Genomic DNA, 22232 nt, shown 5'->3' on the forward strand with positions numbered 1-22232 from the left:
CAGGGCTGGGAGTCATTGGCAGCCACAGGCACTGACACAAGGGACAGGGGGGTCACCCTCACCCCACACCCACCCCGCAGCAGGGGGGGCTGAGGAAGAGCAGCCCGCCCGCACTGCTGGGCCTTGCCTGGGCCGGCCCTACACCCCCTTTCCCCCGCCACCACACGGGCTCTGCGTGAGGGACGCCTACAGAAGAGGGGTTGGGGAGGGTCCCACTGCCACAGCGGGGCACAGCACAGCTCCTGAAACGCCGCCATGCGTCCGCCCGCTCCAGGGGGACGGCGTAGGATCGCCCAACTCTCCCAGACAGTCCCCACCCTCTGCTAGGATGGAAAGGTGCTCGTCTCCCGCCCTCGAGAATGGTACGTGCCACCACACCCCGCCTCACACACAGATGGGCGCCACGGGGGCGGGGCACGCACGGTGCCAAGGCGCAGGCGCATTTCGGCACTTCATTCGCGCGGCGTCTCTCAGCGGGGCCGCGCTTGTTTCTCACGTCTCCCTAGTCACTGGGCGCGTGGCGAACCATCGCGCTGAAGCCTGTGCGCAGTCGCAGTCGGGGGAGAGGAGGCGGAGGAAGAACAGCCCATAGCGTGCACAACCGCAGTCAGAGCCCGGAGCCGCACGCAGCCTCAGTGAGATCAGGAGGCGGAGTCCAAATCGTGCGCAGCCGCAGTCTGGTCAGTGGCAGTGTCACGCGCGTGCGCATTCCCTAGGCCCGTCGCGAGCGGCGGCAGACCGGTGCCATCAAGACCAGTACCCGTAGCTGCAGCTGAGGCACCTCGCGCACCGCCAAGATGTACGACGCGGACGAAGGTGAGAGCGCCACGGCCCTGCCCTGCGCTGCCCTGGGGAGCCGCTCCCCGCCGCGGCCCCCTCCCCTCGGCCGGCAGCTCGGGACATAGGCCCCCGGGCGGGCTCTTCCCTGGCCCCGGGGCCCCTGCTCGGGCTGGACCTGCGCGCCCTGTCAGGCAGCCGCGCCGCGGGGAGGGTGATCGAGTCCCCGCGCTGCCTGCCCCGGGCTCAGGTCCGCGTGCGGGCGGGGGCCGCTGTCACTGCTGGGGGGGGGGGGGGGATTTGCTGGAGCAGACGTAGCTTTAGAGCTGCACCCCCGCGTCCTCCCCGCTTACATCCAGGAGCAAAGCCCGCTGGCTCCGCCTACAGGCGGGGGGATGGGACTGTCCTGGGAAGTGGGGACCCTAACCCAGGTTTTGGGGATGTGGCGGCACAGCTGGACAGGCGCTCCCAGTGTGAGGCTGTGTGCAGAAGAGCTACTGCCATCCTGGGATGCAAAAACAGGGGAATCGGGAACAGGAATGGAAAGGTTTATTTTGGCACTGGAGCGGCCACTGCTGGAGTACTGCGTCCAGCTCTGTTGCTCGCAACTCAAGAAGGAGGCTGATAAATTAAAGAGGGTTCAGAGAAGAGCCATGGGAATGATTAAAGGCTTGAAAAAAGAAGCCTAATAGAGATGGAACCAAAGAACTCAGTCTGTTCAGCTCAGCAAAGGGATGCTTTTATCATAGTCTGTAAATGCCTACATGGGAACCAATATTTGACAATTGGTTCTTTAGTGTAGCAGAGAAAGGTCTAACATGATACGATGGCTGGAAATTGAGGCTAGACACATTCAGACTGGAAATAAAGCATACGTTTTTAATAGTGAAGGTAATTAACCACGGGAACAACTTGCCAAGAGTCGTGGTGAATTTTTCATCATGGGCAATTTTTAAATCAAGATTGTTTGTGTTCTGGGAATTATTTTTGGGAAGTTCTATAGCCTTTTATACAGGAGGTCAGGATTCCTCTGGCCTTAAGAATCTGTGAATATAGTGTAGACTTGCCCTTAGGCACTAGAATCAAAAGTGGCTGGAGGCACTTTGAAAAATGGAGTTATGTATTGAGGATCCTAGTGTTAGGCTCCTGGTTTTTTTTTTAAAGTTGCAGCCTTGACCATATGTTTATAGTGTTTTCCAGTATTTCCTGTCAATTAAAAAGTATAAGGGCAAAACTTAACAACTTGCATGAGTGTCCAGTGTTCTTGATGTTACAAGTGAAAAATGTGTTTAGCATAATGAAAACCTTGAAAGATGCTTAGATTTTGAAATAGTTTATCCATGATTCCTAAAAAAATAGGAAGCTGAAAGATCTGTTAAAATACAATTGAAGTTAATTGATCTTTACCAAAGGGATAAAAGATCTGATCCAAAGCCCATTGACAACAGTAGGAATCTTTCTGTTGACCTTAATGAGCTTTGCATTGAATTCAGACTGATTTATTAACCGGTACTCCAGAAAAGCACAAGTTTTGAATGCTGTCATGCATATTCTGCTGAGTAGTGGCAAGGTGTTTAGTAGGAACAAATGCTCAACCTTAGGAAACAAAGTAGACTGAATCCTGTTGTTCCCATAAAAAGTTTTTTTATATAACCAGTCATAGATTGCCTACTTTTTCTCAAAGACCAGTGGAGTAATAAAACTTTTCTGCATTCCAGGTAAAAATATTGTAATTTATTTGTAGTGCTTAGAAGCTTTAGACTCCCTTGTGCTAAATACTGAGCAAATACAGAACAAAATATAGTCCCTGCCCCCAAGAGCTTACAGTCTAAGTATGACAGGGAAAGCTATGAACACAGCCTACTGTTATCCCTCTTACAGGTTTTATTAAGCTCATTAGATAGCAGAAAAACAGTACAGTTATTGGGTATTTAGAGGCTACATACAGCCAAAGAAAACAGGAATGAATGGAAAGACTGATTTGAGTGTTCTGCTTTCTTGGTAGATATGCAATATGATGAAGATGATGATGAAATCACTCCAGATTTATGGCAAGAAGCATGCTGGATAGTTATTAGGTAACTTTATAAAGCTTTCTAAGAAATGTTAAGAGTAGTGAAATAATCAGGCCAGTGTACCCTTAGCTAAAACAGAATCTAATATTTATTAGTATTCGATAACTTATTGTGATGGAAATTCCAAGATTTCATGTCCAAAATCACAAATGCTTTCTCTTGAAGAATGAAAGAACTGTTACAAAGAGAGTATAAGATTTTAGCCCACTGGTCCTATGTATAAATGACCAAAGGTCAATGGTTTTGAAAGTCACTGCCTTTCTAGACAACCTGAAAGACTTTTCATAGCAAATTCAGCACCAACACAATATTTTCCATTACTGCTTGAGGGTCTGTAGCTGCGTTATGAAATTACTGCTAAGAATAATGCTAAAATAGTGAATAGGTAAGTAAGTTAAGGTCTTGATCCCACAGCTTCTTTCGTGTGGGTCAATAGGGAACAAAGTGGTGGGATCTGGGCATAAATGTTTCTCTCACAGAACAGAGTTAGTTGGTATTTTACATGACTTATTTTTTTGAAAGTTTCTTTGGAACAATTGTATTTGAACGTTATTCCATGAGAAGAAAACAAGCAAAGATTTGTGTTTCATATAGCAATAATGGGCTTTGATGGCACTGCAGTCCGTTTAGCTTGAATTTTTAAACACTACCTCACAATTAACATACTTTATAAATACGTATATTGAGAATTGTTGTTTATTAATTGAATATGCCTTATTTTTTCTAAGCTCCTATTTTGATGAGAAGGGCTTGGTCCGACAACAGCTGGATTCCTTTGATGAGTTCATTCAGATGTCTGTGCAGAGAATTGTAGAAGATGCACCACCTATCGATCTACAAGCTGAAGCTCAGCATGCCACAGGGGAGGTTGAAGAGCCGGTAAGAGGGACCTTTGCAAAGTTACATTCTTTTAATTGTCCTGATGTGAAAATTGTGCTGGGAGTTCTTATCACAGCTGCAGGCTGCAGCAGCAGATCCAGTCAATTAGTGCATGCGATAGTTAAAAAAAGAAATGCATATACTACCAACAGGAACATAGGGGAAAGAGTGGGTCCTTAAAGCAATTGAAACTCATCACGTTTTTACCAGAAATGGTACGTCCATAAATAATTTTATCAGGGACAAGGAACATCAATTTTTTAACCTTTATTCATTTTCTGGTAGATTTTCAAAATTTGTCAGCACTCACAGCTTTTGAATATCTGGCCTCAGCTCCCACTGTTCCAATTTAGCACCGGATATCAAATTGTATTCCTTAACTCCAGAAACATGATGAACTACATGTGATCAGAATGTCATTTTCAAACTTCTGGAACTTTATTTCAAAACATTGTTTTCAGTCTAGGCAAAGTTAATGTTCCAGTGCTGGACATAGTTTATGTCAAGTTTAAAGTAAAGCCAGAGCAAAATGAATATCTTGATAAATGTTTTAATAACCAAAAGCTATTTGTCCTCCGACAGAGTAACAACTTCAGAGAAGTAACTAAATAGATTTCTAGTTAGATTGTAAGCCCCTTTGGGCAGAGGGGACACTGTCTTTTAGTTCTGTGTTTGTACTGGGCCTTGCACAATAGGGTCCTGATCCATGACTAGGTTCCTAGGTGTTGTGGTAATGCAAATAAAATAATGATAATAATATGAAGCTAAAGCAAAATTTCTGATCCAACTATGAAATGTTTCATCATAAGGTGTAACTTACTGAAAAAGACGTAAGCTGTCCATAATAGGGTTTGGAATGGAAGCGACTTTGCAGTCAAAAATAAGATTGCTAATGTTAGGCTATAGTAAACTAATGCAAACAATAAGTAAATTAAAAGGGAGTTACTTAAATTCTACTGTTGAACATATTACATTTAACAGATTTAGAAATTGTCAGAAGTCATTCATGAAACAGACAATCACAGTGGGAAAACTTGAACAGCTTGTGATCTGAAATACAGTTCTTGAAGCAGCTATAATTAGGTTTACTTTTCAGACTATCCGTCTCCATTACCAGATCTGCTCAATTGTGTATCTGTGTCTTGTGGCCTGGCCAGCTAAGTAAGGAAACTGATACTTGGGACATAAGCAGTGGCCAAAAGGGGAATATGTGCACCTTGCTAAAGTCCAAGTTTTTTTCTCTCCATTTTCCCCCCTGTTCTCTTGCCAAAAGGTCTTAGTATGACTTACTTCTGGATGGATGGATAGGAGTGCTCCCACTAGAGCTAATGCACTGTGGAAATCACCAGATCATCCAGAAAAGGATGCTGTTGCACTGACATAAGGCTTTCATCTGGAATTTTGTGCTGTCTTCATATAACTCCTAGTCTTCCCTTTCCTCCACCTGCAAGAAGTCATGGAGTGTCAAATTCTTATCTACATTTGGTAGTGTGTAATGCATTCAGATGCTACAATTATATGCACAATAGAAATATGTGTAAATAAAATAGAACTGGCTTTGTGCCATTGGGCAATTCCAGGACTGCTTTTTTAATGTGCTTCTGATTTAGAATGTTTTGGGAATAACAAAGTATGTAAATATTTAGTGTATATTACAGTATATATTTTAAAATAAAGAAATACTGTGATTTCAAGTTTGAAGATCTTGTATCTTAGTTGAAGTTTAAGTCCATTATAAATTCATATTGACATGTCCTTGCTGGCCCAGTAAATATTAATGCTCTTTATTATATCTGAAAGGCAAAATAATTTTATAATGTGATCTGATCTTACCAGACAATAAAATGTCTAGCTCAGCAAATGTGTGGAAATCCATAGACAGAGAAGAGCAAGACCTATTAGGCCATTTAATCTGCTTCTCCCACTACCTTTCTCAACCGAAACCAGTGCAGGATTGCTCCCACAATATTTTTTCTCATAATTTGTCTAGTTTACTTTGTAAATATCTCAAACAATTCTGCTTCCATCACTTCTCCTGAGATTAATAAATTTCATTGTCAGAAAAATTTTCCTGTAATCTTCCTAAAATGTTCCTTTCCTTAATTTTATTTCACTATTGCTAGTGAATAACCCCTTGTATCATGTAAAATAACTATTCTCCCTCTTTAATTATTTGAACTCTTCAGAATACTCGTAGACTATCATGTTTCTCTTTTTCTGCATCCCCTCCTGCCCAGTAATTTTAGTCCTAGCTAAGAGAATCTAGACATATTTAGGACTTTTCCACATGGGTCAACCTTTCCAGATCTTAATCAGTTGATGTTTTTTCTCTGAATTTTCTTTATCCTACATCTGTGTTAATGGGGCATCCAGTGAAGTGTTGCAAATGCAAGGAGGGGATCTAGGTGTGTGGCATTGTGTATGTGTATTAAACGAACTCTAAATACTCTCATGCATATTGCGACTTGCCATTCTGATTATTAAAATTAGTTATTTTGGGTTATTTTCAGCCACGTTATTTGCTGAAGTTTGAACAAATCTATCTCTCCAAACCTACGCATTGGGAAAGAGATGGTGCACCTTCACCCATGATGCCCAATGAAGCCAGACTCAGAAATCTTACGTAAGAAACAATTTCTTGGCTGTTGATGGATACCATGATGGAACAAATCTGCCATCTAAATTAATAGGATTTTTTAAATTTTAATTATACCCTATATATTGAAAAATTACTTCCCTATTTAAAACAAACTACCTGGCTATTAAGTACAAAAGATCACTGACACTTATTACCAAGTAATATAATTTAACAGTACCAACAAGTGCTTGGAATAATTTTTTCATCAATCCTTTATTTTATGCTTTCTCCAGTTTAGAATACATTATCTTCATATTGTAATGTTATAATATAGTCATATAGTATTTTCTTTTTCATAGATATTCTGCCCCTTTGTATGTAGACATAACTAAAACAGTTATTAAAGAAGGAGAGGACCAGTTACAGACACAGCATCAGAAAACCTTTATAGGAAAAATTCCTATCATGCTCCGTTCAACGTACTGCTTATTGAATGGCTTGACTGATCGTGATCTTTGTGAATTGAATGAATGCCCCCTTGACCCTGGCGGCTATTTCATTATTAATGGATCAGAAAAGGTAAATAATTAGATTTCACGTGAAGAAATTATTTTTTTTCTTTTTTTACAAATACTGAAAATACTACATTCCACACTGAAATGACTGTACTACAAGATGTTTTCCTCCTTGCACCAATCAGAAAACTCTTTTATATGGAATACTACTGGTGCTTGTCTAACTGAAAAGTGGCTGTATAAAAATGGCGTCTTCTAACTCTACAAACCTTTTCGTTGTTATTCAGAGTGGTATGTACTTGTTTTAGTGACAAAATAAGTATTTGCTACTTTTTACTATTGTTCTGAAGAACCAATAGGATAAGTACATTCTGTTTCCTCATGTGCCTCATCAATTAAATGTTTGCTAAGTTCATTTAATTTGCATCTATGAAACACGTTGAAGGCACTCTGACTGCACAGCTGTCACCTAGGGCATAATTTGGCCTTCAGAATCTTTGCTACTGGTGTGATGAGGAAAAAGAACCTAACTTGACTCTCAGGGCTGGCAGCTGAAATCTTTTTTCATTTGTGCAGTGAGCACAGTTGATATGGGAGTTGAGACACAATACACATGGAATCTGAAGCCATTTTTACAATTGCTTTTCAGATAGAATGCTTTAAGGGTTAGCATACTGTAAGACATACGGCCATGGGATCTAAATGCACCACAACTAGAGAATGCAAAAAATGTGTCCTAAAACTCTGTGTTCTTGGAGTGTCCGTTGTTTCTGGTGTACTAAATTAAGTAATACTAGGACACTGCATTTTCTTAGAACTCTGTTCTTCTAAAGGTGAAAACTACCGGCACAGTGAGCAGCCTTTAGCCACATAACAATGAGCATATAATTACATGGAGAGCATAACAAAGACTATGATGCTATTATATAGCACAGCCAATAAGGATAGTACAGTACAAGCTAGATTTTAATAGCTGGGTAAGAACAAGACTGGCAAATTGACAAAAAATAGTAATGGGTTGGAAATCAATTTTAAAAACTAAATATCTTGCAGGTATTGCATGTTTATAATTTACTTACTGTAAGCATACTCTGAGCAGGATATTTACAGTGGTTTTGTTTCCAATATAGGTTCTGATTGCTCAGGAGAAGATGGCTACAAACACAGTGTATGTGTTTGCAAAGAAAGATTCAAAATATGCTTATACAGGAGAATGTAGATCCTGCCTAGAGAATTCCTCTCGACCAACAAGTACTATCTGGGTTAGCATGCTGGCCAGAGGGGGGCAGGTATGCATGATCCATAATTTTAATAATGGTGGATATTTTCTTTGTTTTATGTGTGGGCTTAAATTTTCTAAGACTTTTGGAGTTTTTTCTTTATGTAATACCTCAGGATATTTATGTTTAGGGATTTTTGGAGATACTGTGTATTGGATGTAATGCATGAAAGAGTGTAATCAAATATATTATTAAGTATGTATTTGTGATTAGATTTGAAAATCTAAAGCATATAATGGGAAACTTTGTTGTAACCTCTTATTATAAGATGAAAAATGTTATTCAGCAGATGCTTTTTGGCATTCATAGTTTAAAACCAGATGTATTAGAAATGGGACAGACCTAATCTAATTATATTATTTATAATTATAGTTTTGTACATGATCATTCTTTTTTCAGTTTCAAAAGCCATACTTGTTTCTTTTGAATAAGTATTTTCTAAGCCATTTGAAGGCCAGAAAAAGTTTGGTTTGTTTGAAATCAAGTGCATTTGAGACTAATCTACCTTGTCCCCCTTTAGGGTGCAAAGAAGAGCGCTATTGGTCAGCGCATTGTAGCAACTCTGCCATATATCAAACAGGAAGTGCCCATCATTATTGTTTTCCGTGCATTAGGTTTTGTATCTGACAGAGACATTTTAGAACACATAATTTATGACTTTGAAGATCCTGAGATGATGGAAATGGTAATATATCTTAACTAATCCTTAAATAAATATCTATTTAGATGGTGTTGAGAGCTAATGTCTGTCTTTGTCTACTTCTACTATATTCAAAGCACCCTGTCCATATCCCAGTTGTCATTTTAAAACTCATGTACCACTTGAATCTTAAATGTGTTAGGGTTTCTTGCATTGGTTAAAGTGATAAACGTTTTGTGCACAAAACAATTCTGGTAAATGTACATTTACCCCCATGTGTTTGTGTGGGAATGGAAGAGAGCCATTTTCTATTCAGAGTTATGGGATCTGATTTGGCTCCTATTTAAATCAGCGGCAAAAGTCCCACTGATCTCAGTGTAGCAGTGTCAAGCCCAGAGTGCACTCCTGCAGTAGATTTGTCTTCTAAACTATCGTTTGGTGCACTGCCTACCGTGCCACACTGATCCACGGATGTCTTTTACAAAAAGCTAATGTGTATGTACTGTTTTTTTTTTGTTTTTTTGTTTTTTTTTTAAATTCCCACTCAGCTGTGAAGTGCTTGAAAATTAGGTTAATGATACTGTCCTATGAACATTGTTACTTTTATAGATCCAGTTATCATTCGCTGGTTTAGAAGTATTTCGTACTTGGAGGTGCATTGTTGGTCTCTGGTGACTGCCATCGTGCTAGCTAATTTGCTATTAATATCGTAGTATGTGAAGGTTTTATTTAAGCCATTATCACCTACTAAATTTTATTTTTAAATGAAAAATGCTTAATTGTAACTTCAGAAAATTCTACATGTACTGCCATATTTGTATTGATGTCTTGTATCTGAATAACTTCCCTACTGCACCTTTTTAAAAAAATCTGGTACAGCAGTATAATGGAGAACTATATTTGGAAAAAAAATTGTTTTTGGATTTTTTATTTAAAACATGGCTGATACCTAGAGCTTCCTGAAAATAATTTCCATAAACTGCTATGTAACTGAAACCCTGAATCATCCATGGATGTTTAATCTATTTCCCCCATCTTCTGATGCAATGATTTTGCTTCCTTTTATGCATTAGGTGAAACCGTCCTTGGATGAAGCGTTTGTCATCCAGGAACAGAATGTTGCATTAAACTTCATCGGGTCCAGAGGTGCAAAGCCTGGTGTTACCAAAGAGAAAAGAATTAAGTATGCAAAAGAAGTCTTACAAAAGGAAATGCTTCCACATGTTGGTGTTAGTGACTTCTGTGAAACCAAAAAGGCCTATTTTTTGGGGTATGTCTGTTCTTGTGTTAAATGCTGTCATACATCTGAAAGAAATACTGCTAACTCAAATTTGATTCAGAATTTAGATCAGATATTTATGAAATGTAAGACTGATAGAAACGTTTCCACAATTTTCAAAATAATACTAACAATTACTTTCCCCTGTAGTATTTGCAACCCGATCCTTGCAGCATTGGGTGCCTGAGAGTGAAATTGATTAAGTGGCCCTGAGGTCACCTCGTTTCACTTTCTAAGATGAGAGAAAAGCATAAGAGTAAATGGCAGAAATAATGAAAAATTGGATTTCAGGTTGAATGTGGTGTTAGTGACAAAAGTAAAGACACTATTATTTGAGTTGACAGTGTAGTTGTTGTGAAGGCTGATGACTGGTTGAAAGGCCATGTAGTAAAAAAGCAGCTTCTCAGCCTTTTTAGGGCTAAGATCAAGTTGATCGCTTGTTGGGGACTATGGGGTGCCTTCTGGCTCCCATCAGTCTTCTGGCTGGAGGCGATAAAACATTATCTTGGTCTGTCGAAGGCCAAGATCAAGCGCACTATCTGTTCTTACCAGTTTAATCTGGTAAAATTTTTGTAAACCCCCTTCCATCAGCTTAGTCTGATCTGATACATCCTCTGTCTCTGTACAACGATTTTATATAGACACTGCATTTCTCAAAACTACACTTGATCTGGCCAAATATTATCTAAAATTTTAAATCCGTTCTTGGTCATCTAAAATTATTTGGGTGCAATCACCTTGCTCAGTGCTTAATGGTATCTAGACAGTCAGTCCCTGCACCAAGAGCACAAGGCCTCCAGTTTAGCAAGTTGGTCGCCCCCACGCTCATGCAGAGCCCCATTGACATAACTGGGGCCTACATTAGACAGTACAGGACAGAGGACAAGCATGCTGGTTGGACAAGTGAAGGTCCCATCCTGAAGTGGGATAGATTGTTTAAAATAAATAAAATAATAAAATCCTCCTTTTGGGGTCCATATTGACCTAAACCAGCAATGGGCTTTTTGGACTTTTGCTTATTAACCTGATAAAGAAGTCTGTGTTTAGAACTGCAATAATTTCATTTGATTTAGGATTGACAATTCATATCCACCCCTAATGGATACCTCCTCTAAATAGTTTTCCGGTCTTGGTGATGAATGTCTGGCTCTAATTAAAATATAAAGTAAGCCGTCTCTTTATTTTATTAGGTACATGGTTCATAGATTACTACTGGCAGCGCTGGGCAGAAGAGAACTTGATGACAGAGATCATTATGGCAACAAAAGACTTGATCTGGCAGGGCCATTGCTTGCATTCTTGTTCAGAGGGTAAGAACAATAAACAAAGTTGTAGGTATTTATGATATTCCAATGTTAAAAAGGATCTGATTTCATGTAATAGTTGTTGGGAACAAAAGAACTGTCATGCTAGAACAGATCATTGCTTCAGTTCTGATCTCCTGTCTCAGAACATGGTCCGTATCTGATTCTTCAGGGAAAGGTGCAAGATACTCCAGGGACAACTCTGGAATAACCTGTCCATAGGAAGAAACTTCTCTGAACTCCAGGCAATTAGTTGCTGGCTTATGCCCTGTAGCATGAGAGATTTATATGCCTTTACATTAGACAGCATAAATATAACTGTGAATGCAATCCTGATCCACTATAGAAATGTCCTTCTGTTTTGGTGCCTGGGAAGCATTTCACCTCTTTCCTGTGTCCTATTTTCAAGCACTTTACATCAATCCATTTGATTAAACTAACCTGCTACAGAATGTTACCACAATTGCACTTTCTGGTTTCTAGCAATTCTATTTCCTGCTTTCTTTAACAGAATGTTTAAGAATTTGCTGAAAGAAGTGAGAATATATGCACAGAAATTTATTGACAGAGGGAAAGATTTTAACTTGGAACTGGCAATTAAAACAAGGATTATATCAGATGGTTTGAAGTACTCATTAGCTACTGGAAACTGGGGTGATCAGAAGAAAGCTCACCAGGCCAGAGCAGGAGTATCTCAGGTAACATAGCTAAATAAGTCTTAGATAAGGCATAGCTTTAATCTTGTAAAAAGTTATATCCAGCTACCCAGATGCTCGTATGAAAATTCTCTCTTTAGGATTCTGTCATATCAAAGTGTTTATATTGACTGAGGGGTCATTACAGAGCATTACTGGTATATACATTTAAGGTGAACAGAGTTCTTTTAGGGTCAGCCCTACTACAGAAATTGCTGAATGTCTAAATGCACATAGTTAAGATATTAGTATAGTGGCAGAAGTTTTAAGTGGAGACCAACTGTGACCCTGGGAGCCCCTCAGTACCAACTGGCAAAGGGCATACCATACCTCATCACCTGACGCACGCATTGTCCCAACACACACTGTTGTCATAATCTGGGTCTGAAAGGTGTCCTGTAAGGTATCACATCCAAACTGATAACATACTTATTGTGTGATATGTGCACAGGTGGTATGTAAAGAATTATAGATGTGTGCTGGAAATACGTTGTTAAAATGTGTTTGGCAAGCAGTGCATAAGCCCAGCCTGTCCTAGACAAAGGACTGTTGTTTTGCTTGCTTGATTACGTCTCCAATGTAAATTGAGCAAGGTGAGGCCAGAAATCTGGAGAGTACATTTACATATAGGTAAATAAAGCTCTTAAACTAGCAAGCGGGGGAGATGACCACTTAACAATCATGATGAGGGATGGAGGTTCTACCCCCACGAAGCCTTCCTGGCTAAACCGAGACCATGGACTTGGGGAAATATAAGCAGAAACAGCCATTTTGGCATCCATCATCTGAGTGGGGAAAAAAGAGGCCAGAGCTCTCGAAATATGGGAAAGTTGGATCCTTCAGCCAAAGGGGTTGAAGTCTCTGGGAACTGACTACAGGTGAAAAACCTACTCCACAAAGACTGTAACTTGCTAAAGTTTAATTTTAGTCACTAGAAAGTTGGTTGGTTGGTTTGTAACCTTTCATATCCTCTTTCATTCATTTGATATCACTTAAACCTGTATTGATTGTTTAAAAACTCATTCTTGTTTTTACTACAAAACCATCTGTTGTTTTATATTGAAGGGAAGTGTGAGTCTTCCGCTAACCCAACCGTCTGTTGTGTGCTCTGTCTTTTTGGAGGCAGCAAACTTATGTTCTGTGAGTGTTCTGGGAGAGGGACTGGATGCTACAGAAAGACTTCTCTGGGGAACTTGGGAATTGGGGTTTACTGTTACCTGCAGGTCAAGGTTTGGACTGGCAGAGTCCTGAAGAGTTTGCTGGTAAGGCAGACAAGCCGGTGTGTCAGGGTGCTGACACACAGCTTAGCAGCAGCAAAGTGAACTCTTGTTGAGGCAGAGTGATAATACAATGGCTTGCAGTTCTGAGTGACCCAGGCAAGATGTCTTACTGGTCTAAGATGAGTGGAGGGGAACTGAAGGACTTACCTCTGTTTATCATTACTTTGTTGAAAGGCATAAAAATATTTGTCAGTGTAGGCAGTAACCAACATTTCCTTCTAATAAGGCATTTTGAAACAAGTAAGACTAACAAATGTCAAATGATTTTGGTTTGAAATGAAGAATACAGCTTAGGTGTCTAATTTAAAAACTTACTATTTACATGTAGGTGTTAAACCGCTTGACCTTTGCATCCACGCTTTCCCACTTGAGACGCTTGAATTCTCCTATTGGTAGAGATGGTAAACTAGCAAAGCCCAGACAGCTGCACAATACATTGTGGGGAATGGTCTGTCCTGCTGAGACTCCAGAGGTAACACATAATTTACATTGAAACTACTGTATTCAAAAAGCATATTTCCTTGTATTATGGTAATCTAAATCTGCAGATTTATTCCATTATGTCATTTGCATTTTATGTTCTGTATTTAATTTAAAATGTAATTGTTAAATTTGCAATGAAGTCATAAAGTGTTTAATGAAAAGTAATTGAATGTCTGAGTCCACTATAAATTCTGTGTATGGGTTTCCTTGGAAACTGTTTGTCTAGCCTTTTCGAAGGCATGTTGATTTGTTGGTTTTTACAATAAAACTAAATCTGTTTGTTAGGGCCATGCAGTAGGACTTGTGAAGAACTTAGCTCTGATGGCTTACATTTCGGTGGGGTCTCAGCCATCTCCGATTCTAGAATTTTTAGAAGAATGGAGTATGGAAAATCTGGAAGAAATATCTCCAGCAGCCATTGCAGAGTATGTGTACATGAGTTTGTCTTTTGAATATTTTTAAACTTTTAATTCAAAACAGCTTTTTCAAATAATTCTGGCTCTCCTTTTCATAGTGCAACCAAGATCTTTGTTAATGGCTGCTGGGTAGGCATACACAAAGATCCAGAACAGCTGATGAACACACTAAGAAAATTACGTCGTCAGATGGACATCATTGTGTCAGAGGTAAAATTTTTGAATGAACGTCCATGTAAATTCTAGCTGCAAATGATGGAATGTAGTAAGCAGAATGCACCTTTCCGAGGTATGAGTACAAGTGGAAATCCTTTTTGATCAGACATCAAAGGCTTAGTGACTAAAACCATTTTTAAAGAGAAATTAGCTGAAAAACTGCCCTTTTCAAATCAGAACCCTGTGTTCAATAGAGCACAAAGACTCACAGCATCCTGTTGATGGTAGCCTAAAGCCTCCCACTTTGGGGAACTTCACTTTGTTATAGCTCCTGCTGTGTGTACCATGACTCTTATTCCATGGTTCATATAGAAACTCAAATGTGTGTACCCGTTACTTCTCATTGTGTGCTCATGCAGGTCTCCATGATCAGGGATATTAGAGAGCGAGAAATCCGCATCTATACTGACGCTGGCAGAATCTGCAGGCCACTTTTAATTGTGGAAAAACAAAAGCTGCTGTTGAAGAAGAGGCATATTGATCAACTAAAAGAACGAGAGTATAACAACTACAGGTAAGAATCTCCCCAGAACAGGAAAAATGTCTAGCTCTTCCTTCCAAATGAGATGTATGCTGCTCAGGTTTTGTTTGAAGTCAGCTGAAGCTGCAAGCCACCTTTTGTATTAAAAAAACTTGTCACTTGACTACTTCGTGTGTTTTGCACAGTGTGGCTTATAATCTCCAGATAACTTGATTGTGTCAAATCAAGGCAGTGGTATATTCCCTAATTACAAACAAGATAAGTGTTGCTTTTGACATCGCTAATGAAATCTGTATTAAATGTTACTTTCAATAGTCAGACATCGAAACAGTTTGGTTGTTTAGTTGGCAGGATCTTGTGGCCAGTGGTGTAGTAGAATACATTGATACACTAGAAGAGGAGACTGTGATGCTGGCAATGACTCCAGATGACTTGCAGGAGAAAGGAGTTGCATACTGTTCAACTTACACACACTGTGAGATTCACCCGTCCATGATCCTAGGAGTATGTGCATCTATTATTCCTTTCCCTGATCACAATCAGGTCAGTAGCACCACTATGTTTTTTGTTGGCCTCTTGCTTTTAAAGTTGATAAAAGTAGCAAATATAATACAAAAGGAAAATTAAAAAGGCATGTTTAACATATATGTTTAAGTATGAAGAGTTTAATAGATGCTCTGTTGACACTGCTTCATTTCTTGCCTTCATAGTCTCCTAGGAACACATACCAGTCTGCTATGGGTAAACAGGCTATGGGAGTTTATATTACAAACTTTCACGTTCGTATGGATACACTAGCCCATGTGCTGTACTACCCTCAAAAACCTCTTGTGACTACACGCTCTATGGAGTACTTGCGATTTCGAGAGTTACCAGCAGGTATGTTGTGGGTTAATCAGCAAACCTAAAAAGTATTACTTGCATAAAACGTACACAAATAATAATATTGAAAGACCATTCATTATGGTGAAAAGTAACTAGGATTATGCCTAGTAGTAACTTATGGTCATTCACATTATTATGCCTTGTAATATGGGCATCATCAGCTATAAAGAGATACTCTCAGCTGTAGCCCATAGGACTAGCCTGCTTGCTTGCATTATATAGATATGTATCTTTTCTTATAGATTTAAGTATGATTGTGTGATTAATAATAGAATTATAAATATATATATTTTGCTGTAATGCATGGTACCTTACAGGCCACATCCTGTATGACAGCTACCAGTTAGCATACATATATTCGGGACCTTTGTCCTAGATATGTGTTGATGTAGAAAAGGACAAGACATATATGGTCATGGCCTTTGCCCTAGATGAGTTAGCAGTTTACATACATATGTTCGGGACCTTTGGCCTAGACAAGTGTTGAAAGTGTTGATGTCAGTATCAAAACAAGTACACCACAAAACCCACAAAGGGCCAAAAATAACAGGTGAAGTAATGGACTTTCTGGAACCATCTGGTAAGAGATGTGGATATGTCATTAATACGCACGAACCTGCCGGCCTATAGAATATGGGTACCCCAATAATTTGGGGGTGGAAGATCCAAGTATGGACTTAAGAGGACCCATATTCTTGGGGTATAAGAAGGGGAAGATCGTGCTATTTGGGGCGATCGATCGTCAGCTACTCTTGCTTGAAGTTTCTTTAGTTAGTGTTAAGATTTTCTTCATTTTATACTTAGTCTTATTTGTAGCGTTAGTCTTAGTCTTATAGTTCTTAGCTCTCGAGCATTGCCTACTCCACCCCTCTACTCAAGAATTGAGGAACCAAACATCTCTCTCAACCAGGTCAGCAGGGAAGGGCATGAGTATATTAATCTAAAGCATATCATAGAAATATATATATATCATATGAGTGTCTAAAATTAAGATTGTATTATCCATCATCCATTTGTTCATTTTCTCTCTATCAGTGATTTGTCTATCATTTTATGTTACCTTAACCAAATTTGTATAATTTTATAAGTTTTTATTATCACTAAGAACCTTCCTGTTGTACACCCTGGGGTCCCTATAAAACTCTTCTGGAGCCTGATTCAGGGACAAGAACCTTATTATTTTCTAATCAAAGCAATTGGCAAGCCTATAACCCTATTAAATAACTAATACACTGAAAAATCAGGCTACACAGCATTGCTGCTGAGGCCACAACATGGATACAGTATGTTTAAAAAAATTCCCCCCCCCCCCCCCCCCCCCCCCCCCCCCCCCCAAACTGCTGGAAATAGTATATTTTCAAGAGTATTTGCTAGATCCTCCACAAGGGGTCACTGTTATGTTGAAAAATCTAATCTACTGTATATGCTGATTTGAATATCACATGACCTCTATTTTGTGTATATGTAATGATTTGCTTTAATAAATGGCAGGGCAGTGCAAATACATGGAATTCAATTCATTTTGAATGAAGAAACCTTGCTTATATGAGCAGTAGCTCTTTTAAGCATTTGCTCCTTTTGCATTACAGGTATCAACTCAATTGTAGCTATTGCTTCATACACTGGTTATAATCAGGAAGACTCTGTCATCATGAATCGTTCTGCTGTTGATCGAGGTTTTTTCAGGTATGGTTTTCTGAACTTTGAACTGTAGAAAATTGCTCACATGTAAATCATATGATGGGTCCTACTCATTTGAAGACTTAAATCTTTCCCAATCTTTCTTCAGATGTCTAAAGGATGTAACATGCCTTTCTAAAGCCTCTGGACAAATTTTAGCTTAGAGCACAGTTCTACATTTTAGCATACTACCAACAGCAGATTACTGCCAGTTATTGCTGGTATGTTAAAATATACAATTGCCCTTTTTTGATCTCATTTAAAAAGGTTACTCCCCAAATGTTACAACCAAAATTTGGGTGAAAATCAGTAAAAACCCAACAAAAGGTTTTGTAAAACCTAGGAATTTTTCTGTAAAAATCAATAACAGAAAACAGAATACAAAAACAGAAAACAAAGGATTGTGATATAGATGTGGTTAGAGTGTACAACTTAAAAAAGAACACTGATAGCTAAACTCAAGTTTCTTTTAACATTTTGTTTTCAGATCTGTGTTCTATCGCTCATATAAAGAACAAGAGTCCAAGAAAGGATTTGACCAAGAAGAAGTTTTTGAAAAACCTACACGTGAAACTTGTCAGGGTAAGAGATGTTGGCAGGTGGAAGAAACAAAGCCTGCGATTAGTGGTCAAACTTTGCCAGCTGGGGTCCTTCATGTTAACATTACTGTATTTAACTGTTCGTATTGCACTGTAAACATGTAAAATGATTGATAAATCTGTGCTTTTGATACAAAGAAATTGGTATGGTCAGTAAGAAGAAAAATTCCCTTTTTGGATATCTTAGCAGCACATACATTTATGGTGGAATCTGCATTTGCTAATATGTCATGAATTCACAACACTGCAGTGCACTGGGACAGAATGCAAATGTGGTGTCTACTATTTGGAGAACATGATCCTTAATGTTTTTGTAGAGGGCTTTTGGCTTGGAATTCATTTGTCTTTAATTATTCTCAGGTATGAGGCATGCCATCTATGACAAACTAGATGATGATGGTTTGATAGCACCTGGTGTACGTGTGTCAGGTGATGATGTCATCATTGGCAAAACAGTAACTCTGCCTGAGAATGAAGATGAACTGGAAAGCACTAATAGACGTTACACAAAGAGGGACTGTAGTACTTTTCTACGAACTAGTGAGACTGGTATTGTAGACCAGGTCATGGTAACCCTTAACCAGGAAGGATATAAGTTTTGCAAAATTAGGGTGAGTACTAGTGTTTATGGCTTCTGGATTTTAAAAAAAGGAATAAGTATAAATCTGATCTGATGTTTTCTGTTGCCCCTAGGTGCGCTCTGTGAGAATCCCACAAATTGGAGATAAATTTGCCAGCAGGCATGGTCAGAAGGGTACCTGTGGTATCCAGTACAGACAAGAGGTAGCAACTTTTTTTCTCTCACACTTGTATTTCTCACTGTACAGTAAAACTTGCTTGTAAATGTAGAGTGCCTGCAAACTAAGTTACATTAATATGTTGATTTAAATATAACCTCTGTTCAGTTCTTAATATTTAAAATGCCTTTGACTCACTTAAGTTTAATTGGATTTTTATTTTGTTGGAACTCCCTAGCTTCTCAAGAGGTATAATGAGAATCTTTCTTGCTTTAGGATATGCCTTTCACCTGTGAAGGTATCACACCAGACATAATCATCAACCCCCATGCTATCCCTTCTCGTATGACTATTGGTCACTTGATTGAATGTCTTCAAGGGAAGGTAAGGACGACAGTTCGTGTTGTTTGCATCTTAGATTTTAGCTACACTGCATTTGTTTTACTCTGTGGAGAAGCTGATCTGCTGACTCCTGGTATTAATCCACTAAAGACTGATAATCAAGGTCCCAGTGGAGGCTCTAGTAGCAAAACAAAAGGTGTATTAACTTCCCCAGGGAGAACCCAGAGTGCTATTTTCAGTGGCTCAAACCATGCTGAGCTCAGAGTTTCTTTGCTGCTTGTATTGACAGAATTACTATATAAGCATAATTAACCCTAACTATTCTCCCACTCTCTAGAAAAGAAAGGAGTAACAGAGAGAGGCTAGTGTTGAATGCTTCTGAAAATCCCACCTGTAATTTGTGCATCTAAGTTTCGTTCAACAGAAGTATATCTGTCATATTAGAAAGTTTTAGGTTGGATACAGTCCTGGGCATTGGGTCTGAAACCTTAACAGTGGGAATAGGTTAGCTTTTTCAAGTACTTGCATACTGTTTGACTTCTCTCATATAGAACACAGCTTGTCTATAAAAGTTCACTGTATTCAGCAAAACCTTCTTCTCCATAGGTATCGGCGAACAAGGGAGAAATTGGTGATGCTACACCTTTTAATGATGCTGTCAATGTGCAGAAGATTTCCAATCTACTATCAGATTATGGCTATCATCTGAGAGGAAATGAGGTATAGTGCTCAAAATGCCAAGCTAGCTGTAGATTATTGGTTTGTTTTGATACATTTTGTTAATATCTAGACTTTTGCTTTCAGACTTTTGCTTCAATGCTTGTATTCTTTACCTCAGGTTCTCTACAATGGCTTCACAGGTCGCAAAATCACATCACAGATTTTCATTGGTCCTACTTACTACCAGCGGTTGAAACATATGGTAGATGACAAAATACATTCGCGTGCACGGGGGCCAATTCAGATTCTTAACAGGCAACCAATGGAAGGTAGATCTCGGTAAGAATATTTGTGGATTTTTTTTTTTTTTTTAAACGAGTGTCTTTGGAGTCTCACAGTTGGTTTGCTCAGGAAGAGAGAATTAGCTGCCTCAACTATGCAGCTGTATCTTAATTGGCTCATTTAATTAGCCACTCATTTGGATGTGATGGTAGTGAGTTTGGGTTTGGACAGGTAAAACATGAATTAGTCATTTCTAATAGAATTTGTTGTGGGGTTATGCTTTGCCTGTTCATACATAATATTCTGGCTGTTGTAGAAATTCTCTTAGTCATGTGACTGTTGATGGAAGCAGCAGTTTTATAAATAATTTGACTGGCTTCTCCCCTAATCTTATTTTTGGGAGAAGGCGACGAGATGATGATTTTCTAGGTATAGAGGCAATGTAACGCTGCTGATGTATTTACACAGAATTACAAGGTCTCCATATTAGCTACTGGAACCATCATGTTCTGACATAATTACAGAATATCCTTTTATTTTTTTTCCTCTTTGCAGAGATGGTGGCCTTCGTTTTGGAGAAATGGAGCGAGACTGTCAGATTGCTCATGGAGCAGCTCAGTTTTTAAGAGAGAGATTGTTTGAAGCTTCAGACCCGTACCAAGTTCATGTTTGCAATCTTTGTGGAATAATGGCCATAGCTAACACGAGGACACACACGTATGAGTGTAGGGGCTGCCGTAATAAAACACAGGTATGTATGGATTTCCTCTGCAAATATTTCTACTTGCAGTCAAGAACAAACAGTGATTAAAGGAGTATGATGGTGGATGAGGATGAAGAGAGCAGGCGGTAAAAAACACTAAAAATAACCCAGTAGTTACTATATACCTACAACTATTCTGTTTCTTCCAAGTGTCAGAGAACACTCATGTGTTTCTCTATAATTGCCAGAGTTCTGCATGTGTAATTTGGCAGGAAATTTAACTTACGTATTTTACAATGCTGGGGTTTTGGAGAACTTAACTAAAAGTGAACATTAACGCTGTTAACTTCTGGAAAAATAACTCCTACAGTAAAATTTATGGATTAATTTCATGTCTAGGCCACTACTCTGTTCAGAATATTAAATTATTCCACTCCTGGCCAAAATTTAAGTGTCACATATTTGAGGTGCAGATTTCCCCCTGGAAATACTTTTGTACAAGTTTTATAAATACATGTGCTTCATCATTTATAGCTACTTTTATACAGGGAGTGATGGAACAAAGGAGTACAAATTATTGTACATACTTCTGTTTGTACAACTGCTGTTTGGGGCAGTAGTTGTTGCTTCTATTGTTACTGAGATGAGTTGCTGGAAATCTTAACTGCATCTATTAAGTCAGCACTTCCATATGCTTGTATTCCCTATTTTCCTGTTAAATGGTTTTACAGAGGTCAATTAAGTTTTAGAATGTGGTTCTTAAAGGGTGGGGGGTGTCACAAGTTTTGAATTTAAATATGGAAGTTTATACTTAAATATAAACTGTAAACAGGATTGTTTTTCTCTACCATAACTCGGTTACTCCTTCAACCTGTTGAGCTTAATTGTCTGGTAATACATAGTTAATATGCCCAGATAAAATTTCTTGCACAAGATAGATCTTTTGTCTACAGATTTTAACCACTGAAGGACAAGTCTAATGTTTTAAAATGATAAATTATAAGTGAGTTGCTGTGTTGGTCTGGATCCTGCAGAGGAATATATCAACACTATTAAGTAAAGTAATGCCACACTGATGGAGTGTGATTAGTTTGTGAATTGTAAAGACTTTCACTAAAGGGCTATATCAAAAATATAATTTCATCTAAAGCACTAGATCAAAAAAATTAGCCTTGTAATTTTAGTACCAAGATATTACTATTTACTTAGTGGGTAGAGTGAAGTTAATCTTTAAGAAAATACACGTACTAAATTTTCTTACCTCCTTTTCAGATTTCCTTGGTGCGAATGCCATATGCCTGTAAACTTCTCTTTCAAGAGCTGATGTCCATGAGTATTGCACCTCGTATGATGAGTGTTTAGCCTTTAAAAGGCTTTGCTTTAGTTCTGACTTTACATATATGCTTGCTCTGGTTCTAGTGTTACATTCTGCATTCAAAATGTTTT

General features: G+C 38.9%; 1 protein-coding gene across 1 annotated transcript; it reads left to right on the plus strand.

Annotated features, from left to right (window-relative positions):
- The first annotated feature begins 704 nt into the window (after positions 1-704).
- POLR2B (RNA polymerase II subunit B) lies at positions 705-22194 on the plus strand. Its single transcript, XM_067556890.1, has 25 exons — positions 705-816; positions 2783-2855; positions 3581-3731; positions 6242-6354; positions 6669-6888; positions 7955-8113; positions 8625-8789; positions 9818-10014; positions 11214-11333; positions 11839-12025; positions 13631-13774; positions 14071-14210; positions 14300-14411; positions 14777-14931; positions 15243-15441; positions 15609-15777; positions 17373-17469; positions 17951-18045; positions 18423-18673; positions 18756-18845; positions 19076-19183; positions 19748-19861; positions 19980-20140; positions 20639-20834; positions 22059-22194. Exons 1-25 carry the CDS (start codon positions 798-800, stop codon positions 22146-22148), a joined length of 3525 nt encoding a protein of 1174 aa, XP_067412991.1. The 5' UTR covers positions 705-797; the 3' UTR covers positions 22149-22194.
- The last annotated feature ends 38 nt before the right edge of the window (positions 22195-22232 follow it).

The sequence above is a fragment of the Emydura macquarii genome, unplaced genomic scaffold (assembly GCF_026122565.2).
Source record: "Emydura macquarii macquarii isolate MOO-44397 ecotype Brisbane River unplaced genomic scaffold, CSIRO-AGI_Emac_v2 contig_1790, whole genome shotgun sequence".
NCBI lineage: Eukaryota > Metazoa > Chordata > Testudines > Chelidae > Emydura > Emydura macquarii.

Coding starts and splice junctions, on each gene's coding strand:
- POLR2B (XM_067556890.1), top strand. Junction 11,334..11,838: donor CTTGCATTCTTGTTCAGAGG/GTAAGAACAATA, acceptor TTTCTTTAACAG/AATGTTTAAGAATTTGCTGA. Junction 19,184..19,747: donor TTGAATGTCTTCAAGGGAAG/GTAAGGACGACA, acceptor TCTTCTCCATAG/GTATCGGCGAACAAGGGAGA.